Source organism: Mobula birostris, chromosome 3 (genome assembly GCF_030028105.1).
Source record: "Mobula birostris isolate sMobBir1 chromosome 3, sMobBir1.hap1, whole genome shotgun sequence".
NCBI lineage: Eukaryota > Metazoa > Chordata > Chondrichthyes > Myliobatiformes > Myliobatidae > Mobula > Mobula birostris.
In genome coordinates this window covers 96,062,200-96,086,790 of record NC_092372.1, presented here as the reverse complement: position 1 = coordinate 96,086,790, position 24,591 = coordinate 96,062,200, and the positions used below count along the sequence as shown (strand labels likewise).

The 24,591-nt window shown below is 39.8% G+C and overlaps 1 protein-coding gene across 1 annotated transcript in view; it reads left to right on the top strand.

The window, feature by feature from the left end:
• LOC140195190 (AF4/FMR2 family member 1-like) overlaps positions 1-23,106 on the top strand; it is a 160,423-nt gene extending 137,317 nt beyond the window's left edge. Inside the window, exons 13-21 of the mRNA XM_072253108.1 lie at positions 3,432-3,672; positions 6,280-6,377; positions 6,484-6,547; positions 9,384-9,520; positions 9,688-9,759; positions 9,852-9,945; positions 10,460-10,503; positions 10,989-11,197; positions 19,188-23,106. Of these exons, the coding sequence (XP_072109209.1) occupies positions 3,432-3,672; positions 6,280-6,377; positions 6,484-6,547; positions 9,384-9,520; positions 9,688-9,759; positions 9,852-9,945; positions 10,460-10,503; positions 10,989-11,197; positions 19,188-19,309 (1,081 nt within the window). The 3' untranslated portion in view covers positions 19,310-23,106. The remainder of the gene's footprint in view (positions 1-3,431; positions 3,673-6,279; positions 6,378-6,483; positions 6,548-9,383; positions 9,521-9,687; positions 9,760-9,851; positions 9,946-10,459; positions 10,504-10,988; positions 11,198-19,187) is intronic.
• Positions 23,107-24,591: the final 1,485 nt, after the last annotated feature.

The window sequence follows — 24,591 nt, the reverse complement described above, 5'->3', positions numbered from 1 at the left end:
CAAAAACTTCCATAGATGTACCGTGGAGAGCATTCTGACAGGCTGCATCACTGTCCAGTGCAGAGGGGGGAGCGGGCTATGCATAGGACTGGAAGAAGCTACAGAGGGTTGTAAATTTAGTCGGCTCCATCTTGAATAATAGCCTACAAAAGTAGCCAGGACATCAAGGAGCGGTGTCTCAGAAAGGCAGCGTCCATTATTGAGGACATCCAGCACCTAGGGCATGCCCTTTTCTCACTGTTACCATCAGGTTGAAGGTACAGAAGCCTGAAGGCACACACTCAGTGATTCAGGAACAGCTTCTTCCCTGCTACCACCCGATTGCTAAATGGACATTGAACCCATGAACACTACCTCACTTTTTTAATATACTGTTTTTTTTTGCACGATTTTTAATGTATTCAATATAAGTATATTGTAATTGATTTACTTATTATTATTTTTTTCCTCCTCTTCTGTGTTATGTATTGCATTGAACTGCTGCTGCTAAGTTAATAAATTTCACGACACGTGCCGGTGCTGGTAAATCTGATTCTGATTTAGGGTGGATAAATTCCCAGGGCCTGACAAGGTGTTCCCTCGAACCCTGTGGGAGGCAAGTGCAGAAATTACAGGGGCTCTAATAGAGATATTTACATCATCCTTAGTGAAAGTTGAGGTACCAGAGGACTGGAGGATAATTAATGTTGTTTTTCTGTTTAAGATAGGCTCTAAGAAGTTATAGGCCAGTGAGCTTGGCACCAATAGTGGGAAAGGCATTTGAAGTTATTCTAAGGGACCAGATATACGAGTATTGGATAGACAGAGACTGATAGACCGTAAGACCATTAGGTATAGGAGCAAAATTGGGTTATTTGGCCCATAAAGTCTGCTCTGCTATTTCATCGTGACTGATCCAATTTCCCTCTCAGCCCCAATCTCCTGCCTTCTCCCAGTATCCCTTCAAGCCCTGACCAATCAAGAATGTATCAACCTCTGCTTGAAATATACTAATGATTTGGCTTCCACAGCTGCTTGTGGCAAAGAATTCCACAGATTCACCACTCTCTGGCTGAAGAAATTCTTCCTCATCTCCATTGTTTTGTTGTATTTTTGTTTTATGAAATCATCATTGAAAATGATGCTTTTTGTTATGTTTGTACTGACCGAAATAAATTTCATTCATTCATTCTAAAAGGATGCCCCTCTATTCTGAGACTGTGTCCATTGGTCTTCGACTCTTCCATCATAGGAAACATCCTCTCTGCATCCATTCTATCAAAGCCTTTCACCATTTGATAGCCTTCAATGAGATCATCCCTCATTCTTCTGAATTCTAGTGAATACAGACTTGGAACCAAAAAACAGTCTCCATATGACAAGCCATTCAATCCTGGAATAATTTTCGTGAACCTCCTTTGAACCCTCTCCAATATCAGCACCTCCTTTCTTCAATGATGAACCCAAAACTGCTCACAGTACTCCAAGTGAGGCCTCACCAATGCTTTATAACATCTCAACATTACATCCTTGTTTTTATATTCTAGTTCTTTTGAAATGAAGGCTAACATCACATTTGCCACCCTTACCACAGACTCGACCTGCAAATTAGCTTTTAGGGAATCCTGCACAAGGACCCCTAAGTCTCTTTCCACCTCAGTTTTTTGTATTTTCTCTCCACTTAGAAAATATTCAATCTTTTATTATCCTCTACCAAAGTGCATGACCATATACTTCCTGACACTGTATTCCATCTGTCATTTATTTGCCCATTCTCCTAATCTGTCTAGGTCCTTCTGTAGCCTCTCTACTTACTCAAAACTATTTGCTCCTCTGCCTATCTTCACATTTTCTGCAAACTTGGCAACAACAAACCTGTCAATTCCATCATCCAAATCATTGACATATGATGTAAAAAGAATCAATCCCAACACAGACCCCTTATGGGGTAGGGCAATGAGGAGTGCTGTAGAACAAAGGGATCTGGCAATTCAGGTCCATGTTTAATTGAAAGTGGCAGCACAGTCAATAGGGTCATAAAGAAAGCTTTTGGCACATTGGCCTTCATAGATCAAAGTACTGAGTACAGGAAATGGAATGTTATGTTGAAGTTGTATAAAACATTGGTAAGGCTTAATTTGGAGTATTGTGTGGAGTTTTGGTCAACTACCGAAAGGAAAGATGTAAAGGTCAAAAGAGTACAGAAAAAATTTACAAGGATATTGCCAGGATTGGAGGACCTGAGTTATAAGGAAGGATTGAAGTTAGGACTTTATTTCTTGGAGCATAGAAGACTGAGGGGAGATTTGATAGAGGTATTCAAAATTGAGGGATATAGACAACAGTAAATGCAAGCAGACATTTTCCACTGAGGTTTTGGTGGGACTACAACCAGAGGTCATGGGTTAAGGATGAAAGGTGAAAGGGGAGCGCAAATGAAAGCTACTTTACTCAGAGCTTTGTGAGAGTGTGGACTGAGTTGCCAGTGCAAGTAGTGCATGTGAGTTCAATTTCAACATTTAAGAGAAGTTTGGATAGGTACATGGATTGCAGTGGTATGGAGGGCTATGGTCTGGGTGCAAGTCGATAGAACTATACAGTTTAAATAGTTCAGCATGGACTAGATGAGTTGAAAGGCCTGTTTCTGTACTGTACTTTCCTTTGACTCTGAGGATGTGAAGCATACCCAACAACTAACTTGGAAGTTTTACTAACTGCAAAGTGTCATCAGCTGTCATAAAGATTTTGTTGCCTTTAACACCTCTATTATGAATGGCAATTGATCTTACGAGTAAGGATTTCGAGCATGTACAGGGTATAGTTCACAATGATCAATATCCGTAATTGATAAGCCAATTCTGTATAAAAATAGCCGTTTTCTGTCCAGACTTCAGAACAGTGGGGGTGACGGGGCCCCACACGGTTCTCCTTGAGCGCAAGTAAAATAAAAAGAGTGCTTGAGTCATAAGGTTTGTGTGCTTAGTTATAGTCATAGTCATACTTTATTGATCCCAGGGGGAAATTGTGTGTGTGTGTGTGTGTGTTCTGGGTCCAGTTATTTTATTATCAGTGACGACAGTTACTTCAACAATACCACTTCCGCTGCCTCTCCTTTCCAAGCCCACCACTGTTCCTTCTGTTACCCTCCTCTTTCTTTTTTCCTTGCTCCTTTTCCTTCCCTCTTATCCTTCCATTTCAAATATGTCCCTTAATCTGTAATAGGAAAAGCAGCATTCTAGAGATATAGGCAGAAAGTGCTTTAATCTAGGCTTTCCATTTTGTTTTCATTGAAAAGTACCTAGACACAATGAGTGAAGTGTTTACATTTCACATTAAAAGTATATTCTAAACGTTTGTCAGTAATTTGTGGCAAAAATCTATTTGCTTATACAAGTAGTATCTAGATGTAATTGTTCCTGAGGCAATGATGTCTTTTCACTCCTTCCTTTTAGAGCTTCTACATCTATCCCTGAGAAGGGAAAACCATTTGTACTGCCACTTCCATCTCCTGTACCAAAACCAGCAAAGCTTGCCCACAATCGGACTGACAGTGCAAGTAGTTCTTCATGCCAGGTGTCCACAGTGAGTGCCAGTGATAAGGTTACGAGCAGCATGAATAACTCTGCATCAGGATTGCTACCTTCTAAGCACAAAAGAATGGAGGATAAACAGTCAGGACATCTGAAAAGCAAGGTAAAAAATCAATTCTGCTTCATTTGTTGTCTAGTAAAGAAACGGTTAGTTCTGGTATTTTTTCCATATACAGTATATAGTTCAAATGCAGACTTCCAAATGTCTTGATGAATCTTAAAGGAAGATAGATGTCAGATTATGTTTTTAATTTGTTGGTTTGATCTGAACAACTTCCCACCTTGTGGAGTCCCACACCCACTCAACCTGCTTCTACTTCTTCTCCAACATCCACAAGCAGGCCTTATTGTTTCAGCCTGTTCTTGCCTGAGGAAATTATTTCTTCCTACCCTGATTGTTCATTCTCCCTTCATCCAGGTCTTATCCACTTATATCAGTGAAACTTTTAATGACCACCACCACTTGGACAGTTTACTGTTTCCAAGCAGCTCATCTTCTACTTCCCAAATATCTGCTATCTTTTGACTTAGCAGTCAACAGAAGTTCTACCACCTTCAATGACATTTCATATCCAGGCACATCTTTCCCTCCACTTTCAGCATTCCAAGGGACCATTCTGTCTGAACTCCTCTTCCATCTCTACCAAACACACTCTTTGCCATGTGATATAGAAACATAGAAGATAGGTGCGGGAGTAGGCCATTCGGCCCTTCGAGCCTGCACCGCCTTTCAGTATGATCATGGCTGATCATCCAACACAAAACCCTGTACCTGCCTTCCCTCCATACCCCCTGATCCCTTTAGCCACAAGGGCCATATCTAACTCCCTCTTAAATATAGCCAATGATCAGGAACAATCTTCCTGCATCTAGTCTGTCCAATCCCTTTAGGATTTTATATGTTTCAATAAGATCCCTCCTCAGTCTTCTAAATTCCAATGAGTATAAGCCTAGTCGATCCAGTCTTTCATCATATGAAAGTCCTGCCATCCCAGGAATCAATCTGGTCAACCTTCTTTGTACTCCCTCTATGGCAAGAATGTCTTCCCTCAGATTAGGGGACCAAAACTGCACACAATACTCCAGGTGCGGTCTCACCAAGGCCTTGTCCAACTGCAGTAGTACCTCCCTGCTCCTGTACTCGAATCCTCTTGCTATGAATGCCAGCATACCATTGGCCTTTTTCACCGCCTGCTGTACCTGCATGCCCACTTTCAATGACTGGTGTATAATGACACCGAGGTCTTGTTGCACCTCCCCTTTTCCTAATCGGCCACCATTCAGATATTAATCTGTTTTCCTGTTTTTGCCACCAAAGTGGATAACCTCACATTTATCCACATTAAATTGCATCTGCCATGAATTTGCCCACTCACCTAACCTATCCAAGTCACCCTGCATCCTCTTAGCATCCTCCTCACAGCTGACACTGCCGCCCAGCTTCGTGTCATCCGCAAACTTGGAGATGCTGCATTTAATTCTCTCGTCTAAGTTATTAATGTACATTGTAAACAACTGGGGTCCCAGCACTGAGCCTTGCGGTACCCCACTAGTCACTGCCTGCCATTTTGAAAAGGTCCCGTTTATTCCCACTCTTTGCTTCCTGTCTGCCAACCAATTCTCTATCCACATCAATACCATACCCCCAATACCGTGTGCTTTAAGTTTGCACACTAATCTCCTGTGTGGGACCTTGTCAAAAACCTTTTGAAAATCCAAACATACCACATCCACTGGTTCTCCCCTATCCACTCTACTGGTTACATCCTCAAAAAATTCTATGAGATTCGTCAGACATGATTTTCCTTTCACAAATCCATGCTGACTTTGTCCGATGATTTCACTGCTTTCCAAATGTGCTGTTATCACATCTTTGATAACTGACTCTAGCATTTTCCCCACCACCGATGACAGGCTTACCAATCTACAATTCCCCAGTTTCTCTCTCCCTCCTCTTTTAAAAAGCTGGGGTACATTAGCCACCCTCCAATCCTCAGGAACTAATCCAGAATCTAAAGAGTTTTGAAAAATTATCACTAATGCATCCACTATTTCTTGGGCTACTTCCTTAAGCACTCTGGAATGCAGACCATCTGGCCCTGGGGATTTATCTGCCTTTAATCCCTTCTATATATATATATATACACATACATACACACACACACACACACTGATAATAACATTTACTTTGAACTTTAATTAGTTAACACGAACTTGTTGGGGGTTGGAGAAAAGTGTTTTTCTCTACTCCTCTCTCTCCGCCCCCCCCCCACCCCTTTCCTCACAACTTCATGTTTTCTCACTTTTTCAGTTCTGATTAATGAGTTCTCCTAGGTACTTCCAAAATTCTGTTTATGTTTGGGATTCCCAGCATCTGTAGTTTATTGCTGCTGGCAGTATAATAACTGCCCTTGGCCATGATGTATATTTATATTTCTCAACAGTGGTTAATATTAACAGCTTTGGAAACTTTTTTTTCTTGACAAATATATTGATGCCATTTATAAAGCTGGTAACATTGCCCTACCTGAGACCTTGTAATTTTGCACAGACATGGAACATGGTAGCCTTTGTCCTTCTGTGGGATTTGTACCATATTGTATGGTTTACTTTCCATTCAGTTGGCTTTAAGCACAATTAATGTTTCTTTGTGCTTCTGCAGTATTTGAAAACTTCAGAATGAACATTTGTAAAACTTTCTTATTTTCAGGTGTCTTACCAGGGTTCTGCCAGTAATGTCACTCCAGAACAACTCCTCCCTAATGGAAACTCCAAACCAACAAGGCCTCTACTCAAGTTTGATGACAAGTAATTTAATTTAAATGTGTTGGTTTCCATAGCACCAAAACATGCTATTGTCTATAATCAAACATGCCTACACACATTCTGACCTCCAATACTTTTCTTTATTAAGGCAATATTCAGTAGAGCATCACTTGCAGGAAGCCAAAAAAATAAAGCACAAAGCTGATGTTATGGTAAGTTACTGGTAGTGACATTTTTTTGGGGGTAAACAAACTACACTTGAGCTTTCTTTGATTCTTACCTGAATAATTAGCAAATTTGTCAAACTCAGTAGAACATAGAACATGGACATCTATAGCATGTGACAGGTCCTTCGCCCCACAATGTTGTACCAACCATGTAACCCACTCTAGAAACTGCCCAGAATTTCCCTACCACATAGCCCTCTATTTTTCCAAGCTCCCTGCACCTATCTAAGAGCCTCTTAAAAGACCCTATTGTATCCGGAGTCTGCAATGTAAGAACGTGCAAAATCATGCACTTACAAAATGCCTTGCACAACTTTCATTGAACAGCTTCAAACATGTATGTCGGAAGAGCCGTAAAGTGGGTTCACTGGAATCTTCAGCCCCTTTCCTTCTAGTCCCAAAATATAAATTCCCTTCCATTGATACCACCTAACTTGCTGAGTTCCTCCAGCACATGCGTGTTTGACAGGAATGTTATTTGGATTAGAAGTGAATTGCAAAGGGGAGACTTGAAAAGCTGCTGATTTTTTTTAAATATCACAAGCAAGAAAGATAGGTTTTAGTCAGAAGATAATTCCACTGGTCAGTGAGATAATTGCAAAAGTAATTAAAGGAATAATGAGGGAATTGTCTTATCAGTGTTCGTTAGATGGAAATTAAACCACAGTCTATGTCACAGAGCCCATAATTTTGCTGAAAAGGCAATTAAATAGTTGTTTTTAAAGAAATGTTTGGGTGGATGGGAAAAGAATGTGAGTAAACTTGGGTAGCTCACAAGAAAAGCACCAGCTCAGAGCTGATGTATGTGACCTAACTGTTCCTATGTTTGTATGATCAGTTCATCATTGATAATCTTACTATGCTTTTGAAGATAGCTAAGATTTTAAATAACAGTAGAAATTCAGCATTTTGAGGAATTGAGGAAACCTGGACTACTGAACAGGAATAACTTTTGATGATCTGAAATTCATATGTGGTGGGAAATTGGCCAGGCAGTCTTTGACAGTGCTGAGTTTGAAAATGGCACTGGCAATGAAGACAGTTCCAGCAGTAAATGGAGTGAGGTTGGCCAATGGCAGACAATATTAAGCTTAGAAATGCACTTGGTTTTGGAAAGAATATGGGACTGGGAGCTCATCAGGAAGTTGAGCAGATTATCATTGTTGTGAAGCTCAGTCATGGCTGAGAATAAAACAAATTGCTTGTAATGTTTGGAGTGGAGATTAAGGATGGATGCACACTTTTTTATTTTTGTTGCCATTCTATTTCCACCTGCATTAGAGAATGCCCTTCTGGACATGTTTCAATTAACTACTTTTTTTCTCCAAACATACCTTTGCTCATTGCGGCCAAAAAGTTCAAAGGTTCAAAGGAACATCTAAACAAGCCTGATGCATTTTGGAAACAAGTGCTGTGGACTGATGAAGTTAAAATAGAACTTTTTGGCCGCAATGAACAAAGGTGTGTTTGGAGAAAAAGGTGTGCAGAATTTCATGAAAAGAACACCTCTCCAACTGTTAAGCACGGGGGTGGATCGATCATGCTTTGGGCTTGTGTTGCAGCCCCGTGGCACGGGGAACATTTACTGGTTGAGGGAAGAATTAATTCAATTAAATACCAGCAAATTCTGGAAGCAAACATCACACCGTATGTAAAAAAAAGCTGAAGATGAAAAGAGGATGGCTACAACAGGATAATGAACCTAAACACACCTCAAAATCCACAGTAGACTACCTCAAGAGGCACAAGATGAAGATTTTGCCATGGCCCTCACAGTCCCCTGACCTAAACATCATCAAGCATCTGTGGGCAGACCTCAAAAGAGTCGTGCATGCAAGACGGCCCAAGAATCTCACAGAACTAGAAGCCTTTCGCAAGGAAGAATGGGTGAAAATCCCCCAGACAAGAATTGAAAGACTCTTAACTGGCTACAAAAAGCATTTACAAGCTGTGATACTTGCCAAAGGGGGTGTTACTAAGTACTGCCATGCAGGGTGCCCAAACTTCTGCTTCGGGCCTTTTTCCTTTTCTATTTTGAAACTGAAAAAGATGGAAATAAAAATGTTTTCTTGCTTAAGATATTAAAGAAATGTGTCATCTTTAACCTTATGCCTTTTGGAAAACAGTTCATCTTTTACTCGCTTAGCTATTCACAGTAACAGAAATTTTGACCGGGGTGCCCAAACTTTTGCTTGCCACTGTATAACCTCCATATTTCTGTCATCGGTACCTCTCAAAATGATAATGTTCTATTAACTTTTCTATTTACTTGTTGTCCAACTTACTAGTATTTTGCAAATTTTGCACTAGTTGCTTGGATCCCATTACATGTCAGAGCACTGTGATTTCTCACTCTTTAAACAATAGACTTTATGTACTTGTCAAATCTGACAATTTCATATTTTCCCACCTTCTCATCCATTTGTCAAATTTTGTCTAATCTATAATCCTTTTTAGGCTCTATAGGCTCCTCACGACTTATTGTCAAGGAGCAGTAATTATGTTTGCACATCCAAGTAAACATATTTGTCTTTATTGTCTTTCTTAAACTTACTTTAAAGGCCCACTTAAAAAAAACCGCAGTTTACAATTTGATCTTTAATGATTAAGTATTTCATATCCTAGGTTCACACAGCAGTCTTTCATCTTTGTTTTTTGTGTTTATCCAAATGCAATTTTGAAGCAAAATAAAGAAAATACTTTTGCATAAAGATTTGATTTAAGAGAAGAGAGAATTTTTGGCCCATGTGAATAACAAAAATCTCACAGTGGATAAATCAAAAGGATTTTAATATCAAGACTATTTTTCCTGTCTATTTAGTTGGACAAAATTGGAAAAGCTTTCAACTACTTGGATGCTGCACTGTCCTTTGTTCAGAGTGGAATAGCAATGGAAAGTGAGGCGCAGCCACCAAAGTCTGCTTACACCATGTTTTCTGAAACTGTGGATCTGATCAAGTAAGTACCCTCGGGTCTGGATTTAATCTTCAAATTAATCTCTTTTAGTCATTAATATCTTAATATAATATGCACAGTGCTAGTTTTATTGTCATACTTTCATCTTCGTGTAGCATTATTTCAACCACAATGATTGACATAACCTTCATTTTATAACTTGCTCACAGGTATATCCTGAAACTAATAAACTACAATGACTCATCAGCAACTCGTGTAGAAAAAATATTTGTAGTATTATGGTATGTAATATCTTGCACTCAATAATGTAATAACATTTCCCAATGTACTTAGCAATAGGAGTAAAATTACTTTTTAAATTTGTATTTAACAGTATTCGCTGCCAGTCTCTGCTCTCAATGGCAATGTTCAGATTTAAGAAAGATACTGCATTGAAATACTCAAAGGCCTTAAGTGAACATTTCAAGGTATGCATAGGGTGTGAAGAACATCATTTATCAGTCATTTTCACATCTGAATAGTTCTTTCTCATGCAGTTTTCCAGTTATACCAGTTAATTTATTTATAATTTTTAAGTCTTTAACCTGATTCCTTTGACCTAATTGGTGCTGGACCATGTAGATGAGGATCGTGATTACCTCAATCACTGTACCGGTTCATGTGTTAAGTTGGGGAGGAGAAAGTGAAGAATGAATATTCATAAATTACTTGCTGTCTCTTCTTTAAAAATGTCCATTTCACTGGAATGGCACCAGGATTGAACTTTGTTGTAAGGGGCCTCTGAGATCCTTTGTCTAAGCTGGGACATGGGGGGGAATAGGCATTTGGGCACACAGTTGGAATGCAGTTGGCGTTTGAGAAGCTGTATCCCAATATCAGTTAGTACTTTCAGGAATAGAAGAAAGAAGTGAGAACCAGAATCTAAATTGTTGTGGATCCAAGAACTTTCACAGCAAACTGAGCAATTGTCTTCTATTCCAGAGTTCTTCCAGGACAGCTCAAGCTCCATCTCCTCGTGTTGCCAGGTAATTAGTACCTGTAGCTCTAATCTGTATCCTTTTAGACTAGTACTTTAAATATTGCATTACCTAAAATAAGTGTTTCATTACTGTCATGTATCCCGACATTTCCTTTCAATCAACTCAAGATTAGTGAGCTAAATTTACTGATTATATCAGCAATGGTAATGCATCAGCTTGGATTTAATCATACACTGGATATATGGAATATGCAATCTGCCATTGACTTGTTAAGTACCAGTAACAAGTATGATTTCCATTTCTATTAACTGTACTACTCTTTGTAGTTGAGCAGTGTAGAAGCAATGTGACATGGCAACTTAATGAACATGTGGTTATTAACTATACATCTGTACTAATATTTAAAGAAATAGGTACCTGTTGCTTTAAGATGCTTATTAAGAGGATAATTGCCACCTTGATTAAAAACTAATGTATTTTTGGGATGTATGCATATAAGCTCAGCCTTCGTTTAATTTCTTTACATTCAGAAGCACTGGCACACCTTCTCCATTGTCTCAGACGCCATCCCCTGCCAGCTCTGGAGGCTCGCAGACAGGATCTGTCAGTAATGGTGGAAGTGTTGCCGTTCCACACGCCATTCATCAACTGGCATCCACCTACGTCAACATCACCTCCATTTTCCTCCATGGCCATGACTTGTGGGAACAAGCAGATGCACTAGCGAAAAAAAACAAGGGTAAGAAAAAACAACTGAGGGGTAAAGTATATCCTTGTTGCTTGCTCAATAGACTATTTTCTGATATTAATGGTTTATCTTTAAAAGACCATAAGACATCATAGTTTTAGGCCGTTTAGCCCATTGTGTCTGCCCCGCCATTCGATCATGGCTGATTTATTTTCCATCTCAACCTCATTCACCTTCCTTCTCCCGTAACCTTTGACACCCTTATTAATCAAGAACCTATAACTTTTTCTTTAAAAATATACCCAACAATTTGGTCTCCACAGCCTTTTGTGGCAAAATTTCACCTATAATTTCTAAATTTGTTCTCCATTTAGAAAATAGTCTGTGCTCTTATTCCTCCTAACAAAGTGCAGGACCTTGCACTTCCATATTCCATCTGCTACTTGGCTGCCCATTCCCCTAAGCTGTCCAACCCCTGCAGACTCCCCAAGTCCACAACACTACCTGACCCTCCATCTATCTTTGTATCATCTGCAAACTTGGCCACAAAGAAATCAATTCCATCATCTAGATCATTAACACATAACATGTAGTGGACCCAACAGCTAACCCTGCGAAACACCACTTGTTACCAATAGCCAACCAGAAGAGGTTCCTTTTATTCCCACTCTCTGGCTTCAACCAATCAGCCAATCTTCTGTCCTTACTATCATTCCTGTAATACCATGATGTCTTGTCTGGCAGCCACGTATATGACACCTTGTCAAAGCCCTTCTGAAAAATCCAAATAAACAGCATCCACTGACTCTTCTCTGTCCACCCTGCCTGTTATTTCCTCAAAGAATTCCAACAGATTTGTCAGGCAAGATTTCCCCTTAAGGAAACCATGCTGACTTTGGCTTATTTTAACGTGTTCCTTCAAGTATTCAGAAATCTCCTCCTTAATGGACTTGAACATCTTGCCAGCTACTGAAGTCAAGCCAACTAGCCTATTATTTCATCAAAGTTGCTGGTGAATGCAGCAGGCCAGGCAGTATCTATAGGAAGAGGTACATCCGACATTTCGGGCCAAGACCCTTCGTCAGGACTAACTGAAAAAAGAGCTAGTAAGAGATTTGAAAGTGGGAGGGGGAGATCCAAAATGATAGGAGAAGACAGGAGGGGGAGGGATGGAGCCAAGAGCTGGACAGGTGATTGGCAAAAGGGATATGAGAGGATCATGGGACAGGAGGCCCAGGGAGAAAGAAAGGAGGAGGGGGGAAGCCCACACACACACACACACACACACACACACACACACACACACACACACACACACACACACACACACACACACACACACACACACACACACACACACACACACACACACACACACACACAAAATAAATAGATAGATAGCTAATGGATGAGGTACGAGGAGAAATTTTTCTGAAACTTTTCACTGATTTTAAGTGTCCTGGCCCCCACCGCTTTATTTTCACCATGGATGTCCAGTCCCTATATACTTCCATCCCCCACCAGGAAGGTCTCAAAGCTCTCCACTTCTTTTCGGATTCTAGACCCAACCAGTTCCCCTCTACCACCACTCTGCTCCGTCTAGCGGAATTAGTCCTTAATAATTTCTCCTTTGGCTCCTCCCACTTCCTCCAAACTAAAGGTGTAGCCATGGGCACCCATATGGGTCCCAGCTATGCCTGCCTTTTTGTTGGCTTTGTGGAACAATCCATGTTCCAAACCTGTACTGGTATCCGTCCCCCACTTCTCCTTCGCTACATCGATGACTGCATTGGCACTGCTTCCTGCACGCATGCTGAGCTCGTTGACTTCATTAACTTTGTCTCCAACTTTCACCCTGCCCTCAAGTTTACCTGGTCCGTTTCCGACACCTCCCTCCCCTTTCTAGATCTTTCTGTCTCTTTCTCTGGAGACAGCTTAGCTACTGATGTGTACTATAAGCCTACGGACTCCCACAGCTATCTGGACTATTCCTCTTCCCACCCTGTCTCTTGCAAAAATGCCATCCCCTTCTCGCAATTCCTCCATCTGCCCCACATCTGCTCTCAGAATGAGGCTTTTCATTCCAGGACGAAGGAGATGTCCTCCTTTTTTAAAAAAAAGGGTGCTTCCCTTCCTCCACCATCAACACTGCTCTCAAACGCATCTCTCCCATTTCACGCACATCTGCTCTCACCCCATCCTCCCGCCACCCCACTAGGAATAGGGTTCCCCTTGTCCTCGCCTACCACCCCACCAGCCTCCGGGTCCAACATATAATTCTCTGTAACTTCCGTCACCTCCAACGAGATCCCACCACTAAGCACCTTTCCCTGCCCCTCTCTCTCTGCTTTCCGCAGGGATCGCTCCCTACGTGACTCCCTTGTCCATTCTTTCCCCCCCCATCCCTCCCTACCAATCTCCCTCCTGGCACTTATCCTTGTAAGCGGAACAAGTGCTGCACATGCCCTTACACTTTCTCCCTCACCACCATTCAGGGCCCCAGACAGTCCTTCCAGGTGAGGCGACACTTTATCTGTGAGTCGGTTGGGGTGATATACTGCATCCAGTGCTCCCGATGCGGCCTTCTATATATTGGCGAGACCCAACACAGACTGGGAGATCGTTTCGCTGAACACCTACGCTCTGTCTGCCAGAGAAAGCAGGATCTCCCAGTGGCCACACATTTTAATTCCACATCCCATTCCCATTCTGATATGTCTATCCACGGCCTCCTCTACTGTAAAGATGAAGCCACACTCAGCTTGGAGGAACAACACCTCATATTCCGTCTGGGTAGCCTCCAACCTGATGGCATGAACATTGACTTTTCAAACTTCCGTTAATGCCCCACCTCCCCTTCGTACCCCATCCGTTATTTATTTATTTATTTATTATTGTGTGTGTGTGTGTGTGTGTTTGTGTATATATTTTTTTTCTTTCTCTCTCTTTCTCCCTCTGTCCCTCTCACAATACTACTCGCCCATCCTCTGGGCTCTCCCCCTCCTCCCTGCCTTTCTTTCTCCCTGGGCCTCCTGTCCCATGATTCTCTCCTATCCCTTTTGCCAATCAACTGTACAGCTCTTGGCTTCATCCCTCCCCCTCCTGTCTTCTCCTATCATTTCCGATCTCCCCTCCCCCCCCCCCCCCACTTTCAAATCTCTTACTGAATAGTAGGGGACAGAGGGTCCAGTGAGATGGAGGAACTGAGCGAAATACATGTTAGTAGGGAAGTGGTGTTAGGTAAATTGAAGGGATTAAAGGCAGATAAATCCCCAGGGCCAGATGGTCTGCATCCCAGAGAGCTTAAGGAAGTAGCCCAAGAAATAGTGGATGCAGTGGAGATAATTTTTCAATACTCTTTAGATTCTGGACTAGTTCCTGAGGATTGGAGGGTGGCTAATGTACCCCAGCTTTTTAAAAGAGGAGGGAGAGAGAAACCGAGGAATTGTAGACTGGTAAGCCTGACATCGGTGGTGGGGAAAATGCTAGAGTCAGTTATCAAAGATGTGATAACAGCACATTTGGAAAGCAGTGAAATCATCGGACAAAGTCAGCATGGATTTGTGAAAGGAAAATCATGTCTGACGAATCTCATAGAATTTTTTGAGGATGTAACCAGTAGAGTGGATAGGGGAGAACCAGTGGATGTGGTATGTTTGGATTTTCAAAAGGTTTTTGACAAGGTCCCACACAGGAGATTAGTGTGCAAACTTAAAGCACACGGTATTGGGGGTATGGTATTGATGTGGATAGAGAATTGGTTGGCAGACAGGAAGCAAAGAGTGGGAATAAACGGGACCTTTTCAAAATGGCAGGCAGTGACTAGTGGGGTACCGCAAGGCTCAGTGCTGGGACCCCAGTTGTTTACAATGTACATTAATAACTTAGACGAGAGAATTAAATGCAGCATCTCCAAGTTTGCGGATGACACGAAGCTGGGCGGCAGTGTCAGCTGTGAGGAGGATGCTAAGAGGATGCAGGGTGACTTGGATAGGTTAGGTGAGTGGGCAAATTCATGGCAGATGCAATTTAATGTGGATAAATGTGAGGTTATCCACTTTGGTGGCAAAAACAGGAAAACAGATTATTATCTGAATGGTGGCCGATTAGGAAAAGGGGAGGTGCAACAAGACCTGGGTGTCATTATACACCAGTCATTGAAAGTGGGCATGCAGGTACAGCAGGCGGTGAAAAAGGCCAATGGTATGCTGGCATTCATAGCAAGAGGATTCGAGTACAGGAGCAGGGAGGTACTACTGCAGTTGGACAAGGCCTTAGTGAGACCACACCTGGAGTATTGTGTGCAGTTTTGGTCCCCTAATCTGAGGAAAGACATTCTTGCCATAGAGGGAGTACAAAGAAGGTTGACCAGATTGATTCCTGGGATGGCAGGACTTTCATATGATGAAAGACTGGATCGACTAGGCTTATACTCATTGGAATTTGGAAGACTGAGGAGGGAACTTATTGAAACATATAAAATCCTAAAGGGATTGGACAGGCTAGATGCAGGAAGATTGTTCCTGATGATGGGGAAGTCCAGAACGAGGGGTCACAGTTTGAGGATAAAGGGGAAGCCTTTTAGGACAGAGATTAGGAAAAACTTCTTCACACAGAGAGTGGTGAATCTGTGGAATTCTCTGCCACAGGAAACAGTTGAGGCCAGTTCATTGGCTATATTTAAGAGGGAGTTAGATATGGCCCTTGTGGCTAAAGGGATCAGGGGGTATGGAGGGAAGGCTGGTACAGGGTTCTGAGTTGGATGATCAGCCATGATCATACTGAATGGCGGTGCAAGCTCGAAGAGCCGAATGGCCTACTCCTGCACCTATTTTCTATGTTTCTATGTTTCTTTCAGTTAGTCCTGACAAAGGGTCTCGGCCCAAAACGTCGACTGTACCTCTTCCTATAGATGCTGCCTGACATGCTCTGTTCGCCAGCAACGTTTAGTGTGTTGCTTGAAATTGCAGCATCTGCAGATTTCCTCGTGTTAGCCTATTATTTCCTATCTTTTGTCTCCCTCCCTTAAAAAATGGAGTGACATGTGCAATTTTTCCTTTCCTCTGGAACGATTCCAGAATCTAGTGATTCTTGAAAAATCATTATTGATTTGGCCACAATCTCTAAAGATGCTTCCTTCAGAAGCCTGTGGTGTGGTCCATGTGATCCACTTTCCCAGTCTACCTTCAGACTTCGCAGCTTTGCAAGCACCTTCTCCTAAGTAATAGTGATTATATTCACTTATGCTGTCAACACACTTGAATCTCTGGCATGCTGATAGTGTTTTCCACAGTGATGACAGACACAAAATACTTATTCAGTTCATCCGCTATTTCTTTATCTCCCATTCCTACCTTTCCAGCATCGTTTTCCAGTGGTTTGATGTCCACTCTTGCCTGTCTTTTACTCTTCATATATCTGAAAAAGCTTGTATCCTTTTATATTATTCCCAGTTTACCTTATTTTATCTTTTCTCTCCTTGTTGCTTTTTTTTAAGTTGCCTTTTGTTGGTTTTTGAAAGCTTCCCAATCCACTAGCATCCCACTAACTTTTGCTATATTGTATGCCCTCTCTTTTGCTTTTACACTGTGTCAGCAATAACTGAAGCATCCTCCCTTTAGAATGCTGTTTCATTTTGGGTTGACCTTTCCTGTCTCTCCCAAATTATTTCCAGAAATTCCAACCTTTGTTGCTCTACCATCATCTCTGCTAGTGTCCCCTTCAAATCAACTTTGGCCAGCTGCTGTCTCCTGCCTCTGTAGTTCCCTTTACTCAACTGTAATACTGATGCACCTGATTTTAGCTTCTCCTTCTCAAACTGCATGGTGAATTCTATCATATTGTTATCACTGCCTCCTAAGGGATCCTTTACCTTAAGATCCCTAATCAATTCTGGTTCATTGCATAACAGCAGATCCAGAATTATCCTTTCCCTAGTGTGTTCGATGAAAAGCGGCTCTAAAAAGCCATCTTATAGGCATTCTACGAATTTGTTCTTTTTTGGATCCAACACCCACCTGATTTTCCCAGTCTATCAGCGTATTGAAATCCCCTAAGCCTATCATAACATTGTCCTTTTTAATATGTCTTTCTTATTTTCCAATGTAATTTATACCCCACAACCTGGCTACTGTTCTGAGACCTGTATATAACTCCCAACACAGTCTTTATATCTTTGCAGTTTCTTAACTCTATCCACAAGGATTCTTCATTTTCTGATCGTATGTCACTTCTCTTGAAGGATTTAATAACACCTTCAGCCCTATATTCACCATCTTGTGTTACCTGAAGTTAAATTCTCATTCCTTTTTAAAGTCTTTGTCTTATCTTTTGTTCTGGAGACGTCTAGTCTCTCCTGCGCTCTCCTTCCCTTTTATTTTAGATTATGAAGACATGCAGTCCTCTTTTATTGTCATTTAATAAGAATCCTCCGGTGTGATATCACAAAACACAGGACAGACCAAGACTGAAAAAACTGACAAAACCACATAATTATAACATATGGTTACAACAGTGCAACAATACCATAACTTGATGAAGAAGTCCATGAGCACAGTAGAAGTTCAAAGTCTCTCAGATGTCCCACATCTCACGCAGACGGGAGAAGGAAGAAAAACTCTCCCTGCCATGCCCGACCACAATCCATCTCTGAGTCATCTGAAAACTTCGAGCCTCCGAATCAGCTGTGCGACACCAAGTACTGAGCGCCATCTCTGTCCGAATGATTCGACCTCAATCTCAGTTGCCAACAGCAGGCAAAGCCGGGGATTTTGAGGCCTACCCTCCGGAAGATTCCCAACCACGCAGTAACGACAGCAGTGAACGAGCGTTTCAGAAATTTCTCCAGATGTTCCTCTGTGCTTTCATGTCCCTCTCCATCAAATCAGAATTGTCCACGGCCCCTATTTAACGGATACGATATCATTTTTCACCGGAGGGCTGTGCACGTGCGGCGCGCTGCTCTCTCCTCCACACCTTTTTAGTGATTCACCAGGACCCTTTTCCAGCATGGTTCAGGTCGAGCCTGGCCCATCGGAACAGTTCCCTTCTTCCCCAATACTGGTACTAATGTCCCATGAATTCAACCAACTTTTCCCACACCAATCTTTGAGCAACACATTTAGCTCTCTGATCTTACTAATGCTGTGGCAATTTGTACGTGGTTCGAATAACAGTCCAGAGATTATTACCTTTTTCTGCATTTTAATTTGATCCCTATTTCCTCAAATCTCTTCAGAAGAACCTCTTGTTCTTCCTACTTCATTGGTACCCACATGGACCACAATAACTGGATCTTCCCTTCCCATTCCAAAATCCTAAACAGGTCAGGTTAGATGTCCCAAATCCAGGCAGCCAACAAACAAAACAGTCTTCAGGACTTATGATCCTTGCAACAGAGAATTGTCTGTTCGCTTGACTATACTATCCCCATTTGCCACTACATTTCTCTTCTCTCTCCACTATTGAATTGCTCCCTGAACCATGGTGCAACTAATAAAGTGGAAGAAGAAAGTTATTGATGCAAAAGTTAATTGCCTTATTTTGAAGTGAGACTAGCATATAAATTGAAACAAAAATGAATTATTTGTTACTATTTTGGGAATAATGTCAGTCTTAACATGAGGTTAAAAGTACCAACTAAATGTTGGGTATTCAGGCACAGAATCCATTCTCTACAAGCACTGCAAATAACTATTAGTATTTTTGTGTGGTGATGTAATGTTAAAATATAATAGATTGTTCCAGTCTTCATAATTTTCTTTAATTTCACTATTAAAAATATGACTAAAAGAAGAAACCTATTAGTTCAAGTCTGTTTCCATTTATTCATTTACTTGAAGATTACTTATTTGACAGTTTCACTGCGTGTCTGTTTCCGTTTGAAGAACAGAATGAATTTTTTTTATAATTCTGTTAAATGTTGAGAACTGTTTTTGCATAAAGCTGCTTTAGATAAAGTGGGAATCTCATTACATTGCATTCTAGTCAAGCTAACATGTTTAATGCAAAATCTCTAATGTTATTTTTGTGTGTTTCTTAGAATTCTTTGCAGAGCTGGATGCAGCAGTTGGCCTTTTATCCTTGACCAGCAGCATGACTGAACTTGTACACTACGTCAGACAAGGTTTACACTGGTTGCGTCTAGAAACTAAATTGCTATAACAGGATGCTGAAAATGATTCTGACATCTGCCTATTCAACTTGAGCACCCTAATCTTGACTCTGCAGTGTTTTTAATAAGCAAAAGCAAATTTCAAGATATTTCTGTGCAGCAGAAACTTTAATAATGTAGGTTGGAAATGAAATATGGCAAAAATGAACTGACTGAATGTTCACCCAGTGAGCAAAAGTGCAATTTTTTCTCTTGATCCCTCACATTCAAAATGATGGATGCATAGTATTTGAGATTTCTTTATTGAAGTAACTCAGAAGGATAAAAGGCTGGAAAAGTCCCTCTTGACATGTGTTATGGCTAGGAAATGGCAGTAGCTATTTTCTCTTATTAGCAGAAGTGCACATATTGTGCATTAACTGCATGAATTCCGAAAAACATTTAGCAGCCAAAGAATGTTGCAGTCTCCAGAACATTGTTGCAGTGATTTCCTGGAACGTCTTTGAACACGCCGCCTAATGGCTGAGGTGCTTCGGGATGGAGGATTATATAAATGTTTAAGTCTTCAACTGTTAATTTTGTTCGCACACTAGGAGCTGTGGAAAAAGAACTTTATTTTCTTTTGTGTGTTTTTCTTTTCTGTAATATTCATACTTACTGCCATTTCTCTCCTATTTATTAGAACCAAGACATTTTATTTTCTGAATGGCCCTGAGTATTGCTAGTAAGGATGTTTAACGAAATGAACTGAAGATAATGGAATTGGGATGAGTGTTGGGGCAGGGCTGGGTGGGAGGGTTTGCGGGGATGTTAATGAGGAAGTAGTATTTGAAGTATCCTATCGGACATTATCTGCTCTTTGGAAAAGTTCAGATCGATGCCTCCTGCATCTCCTCTTAGAAAAAAAGTTATTTTATTGTTCAGAGTGCCTTAGACATTCTACTTTGTATATAAGCAGTTGGTTCTGGCCACAGATGGTGCTGCTTCATGGTATGGATTAAGGAAAAAATGGAAGATGTAATGAAATTCATGAGACATGAGTACTGTTCAATTTCATATACAAGTCCTTAGTGAGCAATAGTGACAAAAATCATTATTCACCTTTTTATGTTCCCTACATGTCAGACTTGTCCTGTAGAGTTGGGCCGATTATTTGGGTGTGGTATTACCCTTGTGATGATTGTCTACCTATCAATTTATTTTTTATAATTGGGAAAAGGAGATTTCTTGTTTTGATCGAATAAAGGGATGTGGGGAACCTTTGAAAAATGTTGCTGCTGTCAAAGATCCTAGTTAAAATAAATTTCCTTTGGTAACTAGGCGTCTTCAAAACAAAACTGAAAACTTACTAGCAATATGTATAGTGTTAAGAGATCATGAACAAACCCAGGCTATTGCCCATCTCTGTCTTAATGTTGTTAATTAAATTATTCCAGCAGCCTAGGGTACAAACAATGTAGTCAAACTTCAGCAATTTCTGCTCAACACTCTGGCATTTATTAACTTTATTTGAAGTTTGCACTTGCACATATACATTTTGCTGATTGGAATTATTGCAGAAATGATTGAGTCTCTATTAATCATTCCAGTAAACTTTATCAAATTGCAAGCCCCTACAGTGGCTGAATGGGAAATGAAAGAAGAATTTACAGTGTGACAATGGTAGGTTGAGTATAGAAGCCATGTGCTGGCTATGCTTTTGAAAAAAAACCTGTTACCCTTATCAAGAAATGTAGCAAAATGCACTTTGACTAATAAATAAATTTACTTTCACACTTTCCATCAAGCACAGTTTCTGAAAACAGACGAGAACATGTTTCAGACCAAGGGAATATAGAAATCTATTTTCCATTCACCTTCTTAAAAAGTGTTTCCAGAAGCTTTTAAAACTTTTTAAGGATTTGGGTCAATTTCCAAGCAATAATTATGATATTTAGAGTTGTTATTTAAAACCTTCTATGGCATCTGTTTATCTAAGTAAGTAGGTTGAGGAGAGCTGGAGGACCTGAACTTTGATTAGCCTCTCATATTGTATTTACTTTTAGCTAGTCTCTGTTAAGTTAGTAATAGGGATTTTTTTTTTTGTTGGCTTTGATGCTTCTATATTAGGAAAGTCCAAATTTCTCATTCTGCTTCTGATTGCTCACCACCATCCAAAGCATATGGCTGTTAGATGAGCACAAGAACTGGTTTATTGTGTTGTTCCTCCTCCCCGCATTGGAATAATCCACCAATACTGTATGTATCAACAACAAGTGAATAATCACAGGGTACTAGTTTCCATAGAATTACAGCCCAGGGAGAGAAGGGGTGGCCAGTAGGGATGAAAAGCTGGAAAAGAGGAACAAGATTATTTGTATGCCATAAATGTACTTGGAATAATTTTGGTTTATATTTTTTCTTTATGTCAAACCCAGTGACAGTGCTTCTGCTATGCAGTCTTTATGCAGCTAATAAAGGCATCCAGAGCGATCGCTCATTATCACTATTTTCTGCAAGTCAATGCATAATTATAGCAAAATGATAGATATTTGAGGCTTTCCAGTCTGTGACGCAGTGAATGTACTGTGGCACAACATCAAACTGTGCATTTTAGTTCGAGTTTGTCTCCTATCACTGAAAACTACTGATATGTTGTGATGCCGCTATTGTCTGTAGTTTCTAACGGCAAGATTCCAAATGATGAAGGCCATTTAGATGTCCTAAGGGCAATTGGTACTCTAGCCATCACTTGAGAAGTGTGATAATTTGGTGAAAAAGCATTTTTTTAATAAAGCCTTCACCACCATCAGGAGTAATGCTGAAGTGGAGAATATAGATACTATTTTATATTTAGTTCTGTTGTCCACCCATCCTCCCCCATAGAGAGATGCTGAATGATTCTAGCATTGAATTGTGCTTTTTTTAAAAAAAATTGGTGAAATATAAAGTGGAGAACTACAGAAAAAATAGGTAAGTTTCTATTACCTGAAAGAATAGTGGGTCCAGGCTGGTTATGATTTGAATTTGTACTTCATGCAGGGATTTATTCTTTGGAGAAACTGATGAGATGAAATGAATCAAAATAAGGGATTTTTGTGTGTAATCGTGTGTATTTATTGTGCCTTTATTGACCAAGATGGTTTTTCAAATATTTTTTATTTATTTAATATGTTGGATGGCAAGTAAAGTAGGACTTTAATCTAGTTACCCACTTTATCTTTGATCCAGTCAACTGTTCTCTAAACACGCCCTTTAGGGAAATGCCAAATTTCTATGAAAGCCTCTCGAGCGCTAGTTGGTACGCTTGTCAAATACACTAACATCTTCATACAATGCCACAGAATACCTTCAGTAATTCTAAATCTTGTTTGTTGCACTTTTCTTTCTATTTAAATAAAAAAACAGTATTTGCAACACTCAGTTTATGGGTTTATATGCTTGTTTAGGTAAAGGAGAATTAACGCAGTATAATAATGTTTGTCCTGACCAAAGTATTGCTATACAATAACTCAGCTCCTTATTTCAGAATGGCTTGAGTTCCACATTTTGCAATTTCAAAGATAGTTAATATTTTTTCCGGTATTTGGAGTCTCACCATGTGATCTGGGTTTCTTCGAAAAGTTACACCATATCAATAATTTCAGTTCTGTTGAAATTTGAAATATTTTTCTTCATTCTCTTTCCACTGCCACAGTTTCTGAAACTTTTTAAGTGGTATGGGTTAATAAATTGGTTTTCTATGAAATATTATAATAATGTTTTCCTTTATAAAGGTTTGGCCAATCAACTGCTTATTTAACAGCAAAAGTGGATGATCATCCTCTGCCGTGAAATGTATGGCTTGAAAGTAAATGTATTATTGGAATACTGGACTATGCTTCCTTTATTGTGTTAATGCAAACTTTACATTCTTTTTTAAACTGGATATTCTGGAAAAAAATTAACTCAATAAAAGTTAAATTCCAGAAGAACCAAATAATGCAAGTAACCTTTGTATTTTAATCTGTTTCCATAAGAAATATAAACTCTGGGGTTCGCATGAATACATAGCCACCTCATACAATGCAACATCCCACTGCATATTTGACTGAATTCTAATTTCATTGTGGGAGCAAAAACTGATTCTGTTTTTTTAATTAATTTTTTATGCTTTTTTACAATACAGCTACAAAAAAACAACCAATGAAATGATTTATACAGTGCGAAACAAACGTGTCCAATATATAATTCATAACAATAAGAAAAAAAAACACCCAAAATAAATTCATATAAAATTAGTATCCTCCCCACCCTCCCACTATAAAACCCCAGGCCAGCTATTTCTATGTATAAAAGAAAAATTAGTCAGAGCATTCAGTCCCACAGAGCTGTAAATATATATTTAAAAAAAAAAAGAAAATATAATGCTGACTACCAAAACTATAATGTAATTCACAACAAAAAACCATAAAACTTACAGGGGGGAAAAAAAGCTGAAAGTAAGGGATTGTAGTACAACAAAAAGGATAAACTTAATCTAAAGAGCAGTTATAAAAGTATTCAAGAAAAGGTCCCACACCTTATGAAACTTTATGTCCGAATTAAGAAGTGAATACTGAATCTTTTCATTTTCATTTCATTTTAAAATCTTTTTACTGATTATTGTTGAAAATCAACAACAAAAAATACATTAAAATAATCAAGTCAACATATCAATATGTATAATAAGAGTTAAGCTATCAACCAAGCTAAACAGTATATCAATAATAATAAAAACAAAACGTTAAAGCTTTTTTTTGGAAAAAAGAAAGAAGGAAAACAGAACCCCTACTAACTAAATCAAAAAAAAACAAAACCCTACTAACAAAAAAAAGGAGAAAAAAACCCATTTGGAGCACAAACCCGGAGCTATACGCCATACAAGCTTCCATTTTAAAAAAAAAGACATCAATCTGCCAACCAAATCCATTTACCTGAGAATCAGAAGGGGACCATCTTAATTAACTCAAATCAAATAATAGTCGCGGGCAAAAGAGCGCCACCTTTTCTCAAAGTCAAATCGAGGATCAAAAGTTGGACTTCTGATTTTTTTTTCCAAACTAAGATATTGCATCACCTGAGAGAACCATTGTATCAAAGTGGGAGCAGAAACATCTTTCCATTCTAATAAAATAGCCCTTCTAGCGAATAATGTGACAAATGCAATTACGTGTTGGTCTGATATAGAAATACCATGAATATATTGAGGAATTATACCAAACAAAACTGTCAATTTAGTAGGTTGTAAATTAATGTTTAAAGCTTTAGAAATTGTAGAAAAAATAGATTTCCAAAACTGTTTCAACACAGAAGACGGCCAAAACGTGTCAAT